The sequence below is a fragment of the Octopus bimaculoides genome, chromosome 25 (genome assembly GCF_001194135.2).
Source record: "Octopus bimaculoides isolate UCB-OBI-ISO-001 chromosome 25, ASM119413v2, whole genome shotgun sequence".
Taxonomy (NCBI): Eukaryota; Metazoa; Mollusca; class Cephalopoda; order Octopoda; family Octopodidae; genus Octopus; species Octopus bimaculoides.
The window spans coordinates 5401345-5406854 of NC_069005.1; the positions used below are offsets into that span (position 1 = coordinate 5401345).

At 41.9% G+C, this 5510-nt stretch overlaps 1 protein-coding gene across 1 annotated transcript in view; it reads left to right on the forward strand.

The window, feature by feature from the left end:
• LOC106880033 (NADH-cytochrome b5 reductase 3) overlaps positions 1–5510 on the forward strand; it is a 43195-nt gene that overhangs the window by 18794 nt on the left and 18891 nt on the right. The window contains exon 2 of the mRNA XM_052976806.1: positions 2553–2693. Within this exon, the coding sequence (XP_052832766.1) occupies positions 2553–2693 (141 nt within the window). The remainder of the gene's footprint in view (positions 1–2552; positions 2694–5510) is intronic.

Here is a 5510-nt window from a genome sequence, read left to right on the forward strand (position 1 = left end):
TTGAAGCCATTATTATTATTATTATTATTATTATTATTATTGAGGTTTAAGGTGGTGAGCTGGCAGAACCGTTAGCACACCAGGGAAAAATGCTTAGCAGTATTTCGTCTGCCGTTACGTTTCTGAGTTCAAATTCCGCCGAGGTCAACTTTGCCTTTCATCCTTTCGGTGTCGATAAAATAAGTACCAGTTATGTACTGGGGGCCCCCGATGGACTTGGCTAATTGCTGAATCCATTTGTGCACGAGGCCACAGCTTTTTGGCAAAAGTCCATGAGTTAACGAAGCTCAGACGCTGCAGTGCATATTTGTGGAGCAGTTACATCATATTTGTGGAGCAGTTACATCATACAGCATGAATTTCACACTGGCCTGGCTTGTGCTGCTGCCAGGCTTATGAAGTTTATCATGAAATAGCAATGCCCTCTGCTAGCATTGCGAGGTCAGGAATTTCTGGAAGTTATCCATAGGCGTAGGTGTGGCTGTGTGGTAAGAAGCTTGCTTCCCCAACCTCATGGGTCCAGGTTCAATCTCACTGATAGAATAAGTACCAGGATTTTGATATCTTTCTCCCTATAAATACATTTAATGGTCCATTGCGTGTCACCTTCAGCAAGTGTCTTCTACTAAAGCCTTGGGCCGACCAAAACCTTGTGAGGGCACTTATTCTATCGATATCCTTTGCCAAACCACTAGGTTACAGGAACATAAACATACCAGCATCAGTTATCAAGTGGTGCTTGGGGACAAACCCCACCCACACACACACACACATGATGGGCTTCTTTCAGTTTCCATCTATCAGATCCACTCAAGGCTTTGGTTGCCCCAAGGCTATTTAGAAGATACTTTCCCAAGGTGTCACACAGTAGTACTGAACCCAGAACCATTTGGTTGGGAAGCAAAATTCTTACCACACAGCCATGCCTGTACCTATATAATTTATTCAGTACCAAATGATCCCTGGCCTTGCTCTGGTCTGTGGTACAGCAGTTGGGGTCTGGGGTCCCTTGTATTAAATGCAAAGCTTGAGGTACCACCATCCAAATACTAGGTCATTGGCTACAAATCTTATCAAGGAAAATAGATCAGGTCAATCCCCTAGTGCATAACTGGTATTTTATTTTATTGATCCAAAACTGGGAGGATAAAAGGCTCAGTAAACTGACACTTGCTTCATGCTCTTGCTTGATGAGGCTGGGGTCATTGCAGGTCCCAGTGATGAGGCTGGGGTCATAGTGGTCCCAGAGCCAACCAGAACTCTCCATCGCTGGCGTCTTTGTGCCAACCTCTCTGCATCTTGCAAAATGGCGTCAAGCCTCTGCAGATCTTCTTTAATCGTGTCCAGCCATCTGTTGCGGAACCTGCCACAAGGCCTGGTAGGATGGTCTTGGTGGAAGACAGAGGACATGTCCGTACCAGCACATGTGACGGATAGCTGTGAGGTAGGAGGCTGCAGCTGATGGACTAAATACCACAATATTTTATTTTGTCAGTTCATAAATTGATGGATAAAACACCTGCTCAGAGCAGTTACTCTCTTACCTATCAGCATCTGCACATATACAGCCATGTGCAATCATTCATGTGTGCTCGTTCATTCACTCTGTTACTTGCATATGCATATGCTCGCTCACTCAATTACACATTCACTCAAGCATAGACAGTCATAAACACAAGTGGCCATCCTGCCTTCATTCAAACAGGTTCCTTACACTTACGTTTTGCAATATTTATTACTTACCATTATCCTCATAATAAAAATACAAAAACAAAGCATCCAGTGGCTTTGCTCTTTCAAGGACATATGAAATAAGAGACCCCCCCCCCCTACCTGAAAAACAGTTAAGGGCTGGTGACAGGAAGGGAAGGGTATCCAGCCATTGGAAAACATGCCAAAACTGACAGTGGCGCTTAGCACAGCTCTGCAGCTTGCCAGATCCTATCAAACCATTCCAACACGTGCCAACATAGAAAAACGAACATTAACCCTTTCGTTACCAACGCGGCTGAAACCGGCTCTGACTCTGTAGTACAAATGTCTGGTTTTCAAAAATTCTGAATTAAAATCTTCCACCAAACCTTAGTCGCAATTCATGTTCCTAACACTAGCTGAATGTTAACTAAGTTATTTTACTAAATTCTTTGTTATATTTAACATTATTTGAAAGAAACACAGAACATCTCAACAGAAATATGGCAACAAAAGGGTTAAAATATATAATAGAGAAACAATTCTTAACCCTTTCGTTACCAACCTGGCTGAAACCAGCTCTGGCTCTGTCTTGTTTCCATAAGTCTTGAATTAAAATCTTCCACCAAACCTTAGTCACAATTTATGTTCCTAACACTAGCTTAATGATAACTAAGTTATTTTACTAAATTCTTTGTTATATTTAAAGTAATTGAAAGAAACACAGAGCATCTCAAAATAAATACAGTAACAAAAGGGTTAAATGACAGTGATTTTGAGAAGGACTCATTCTCACACATCATCCTGAGAAACTCATTCTTACACTCTCTCTCTCTCTCTCTCTCTTTTTCTTCTTGCAGGCAATTCCTATCCTGCTTGGTGTTGGTGTTGTTGTCATGACGGCAATCCTGGCCAAACACTTGTTCTCAGGCAGCAAGAAACCCAAGGTGACGCTTGAGAACAAAGACGTAAAGTATGCCTTGAGGTTGGTTGACAAAGAGGTAAGAAAAACCTTTCATTTTCCTTCCATTTCTTCTATCATTTATATATACATGTGTGTGTGTGTGTGTGTATTTTTTAATTTGTTTCGGTTTTCTGACTGCAACCATGCTGGGGCACTACTTTGAAGGGTTTAGTCAAGGGAATCTAGCACCCCCACTCCTTTTCAAAAATATACGGACACAGATCGTGTCGTGTAGCCAGCTGGAGACGAGGTCTCCTGGGGCTAAATTACAGCAACATTCGTCCTAAACCAGGACTGCCATGTTACGTTGGCAAACAATCTTCACTCCAAAGTACTGTTGCTGAATAACTCTCGTTGCGAGATTTACAAATAGTAATTATCATCATTTAACGACTGTTGTCCTTGCTGGCATCAGTTGGATGGTTTGACCAGAGCTGATGTGCCACAGAGCTGCACCAGGCTCCAGTCTGATTTGACATGGTTTCTACAGCTGGATGCCATTCCTAACGCCAGCCACTTTACAGAGTGTGCTGGGTGCTTTTAATGTGGCACCATAAGTGCTTTTTACATGGCACCTCAAAGGTGCTTTTACATGACACCGCAAGGGCATTTTCATGTGGCACTGCTACGAGTGCTTTTTATGTGGCACTGGAACAGAACCCTTACAGGTCAATCCTCTCCACCAGGGAGACAGGGCTTAACTTAACCCTTCTGCTGTGCAGCGTGGGTCTTCTTGAGCACAACAAGGCACCAGACATCTCAGTCCTTTGTCCTCCTAACTTTCTCATTATTACGCTGGGGTCTTGAATAAATTAGCATAAAACTTTGATTGAAGATTATAATGCAGATGATTCTCAAACAGTAAGTTTGTGTCATAAGACCTGGGTCAGTCTCAGTTGGGTTGCTATTAAAAAGGGTTAAAATAAATGTCATGCTTGGTTTACTCCAACAGAGAAAAATATAAGCCTGAGAGGAATATTCCTTTTGCCCTTCCCTAATTATGAGTTTTCACTTTCTCTCTATTTTTCTATATTTGGAACATGACCTTTGGCATTGTTTCAACAATTATGTCATTTAGATTTATGACAGCATGACACCTCTGATTAATGTCTCCAAAACTATTCAGGTGTCATGACACTCAAAATGAAAACTAAGTAGACATTTGTTTTTAACGTATGGCATATAATCCCTCTTAACTTTTTTATTTCTTGGAATTTTTTTAGAAGACTTTTTGTGAATTTGGATTCTATATGCAGGAATTTACAAGACTAGGGTGCTTAAAGCAGAACTCCACTCTCTTTTACTTGTCTCAGTCATTTGACTGCGGCCATGCTGGAGCACCGCCTTTAGTCGAGCAAATCGACCCCAGGACTTATTCTTTGTAAGCCTAGTACTTATTCTATCGATCTCTAAGTTACGGAGACATAAACACACCAGCATCGGTTGTCAAGCGATATTGGGGGGACAAACACAAATACACACATATATATATATATACATATACATATATATACGATGGGCTTCTTTCAGTTTTTGTCTACCAAATCCACTCACAAGGCTTTGGTTGGCCCGAGGCTATAGTAGAAAACACTTGTTGCCCATGGTGCCACACATGTGGTTGGGAAGCAAGCTTCTTACCACACAGCCACGCCTGCGCCTATGTGCTGCCTAAATCTGTATTTGTCCTATGTATGTGCTGCAGATGTTACACAACTTTGTCACGTCTCAGTGTCATTGTGAGGGTGTGGTGGTCATGTTAGTGACACTGGCTTGGTTGTGGTTGCGGTTGCAGTAGTGGAATGGAGTGAACATGAAGGAGATCTGGTTTCATTTTCAATATGCCACACCTCCATGATAGCAAACCGTGCTTTGCAAAAGGTGCCCAACCCCACAAAAATCGCACTGCACTACCATCACATCAACATCGAGTGTGGGGCAACCTTTACTGAGAAGTGGGCTGCATGAGATATGGCTCCTCATCGAGGGAAGGGGACACACTTCTAAAAGCAATTCAAGGGTATTTATTCTTTAACTTGTCTCATTCATTAGACTGTGGCTATGCTGGGGCACAGCTTTGAGGAATTTTAGTCAAAATAATCATCCCCCGTGCTTATTTTGAAGCCTGGTACTTTCTGTATTGGGTAGGTGTGAGAAGCCTGACTCGGTCAGTTTAAACATAAAACAGAATATTTGGGTCAGATATGGTCAGTTTAACCCTTTAGCATTCAGATTATTCTATCAAATGTAATCCTTGTTGATTCACATTGTTTTCGGTTAATCATGCATTTTATCTCTAAGCTTCAGAATTTCATTGATGTGATTCTTTACATTTAAGATGACATTGTAGGGTAGGTGTGAGAAGCTGGATCTGGCTAGTTTGAACATAGAGTTGAGTAGTTGGGCAGGATATGACTGATTTAAGTCCTAAAAGCTTAACCCTTTAGCATTTAATCCGGCCATATTCAGCGCAAATATTCTACCTGTTTTATGTTAAAACTGCCCAGATCCAGCCTCTTACACCTACTCTACAATGTCATTCTAAAAACATCCAAACACACCATTGAAATCATGAAGCTACGAGATAACACATGCAGTCCTAAAGGCTTAAACAAACTCCCTGCACAAGTCATCGGTCATCCTTAAAGATGACTAGATGGTCCTCATCACAGATGGACAAACGTGGAGCCCTGAGTAAGCCAACAGGATGGCCATGGATGGCATACCTTTCATCATATACCTTCACAGATAGAGCTGGCATGATGACTAGTCAGAAATAGACTGCGCTTTTCATTCACTCTAGAGACCGACAAACACCGTCGTGATTTCTTTAACCAACTGTGACCCGCCCACCCAC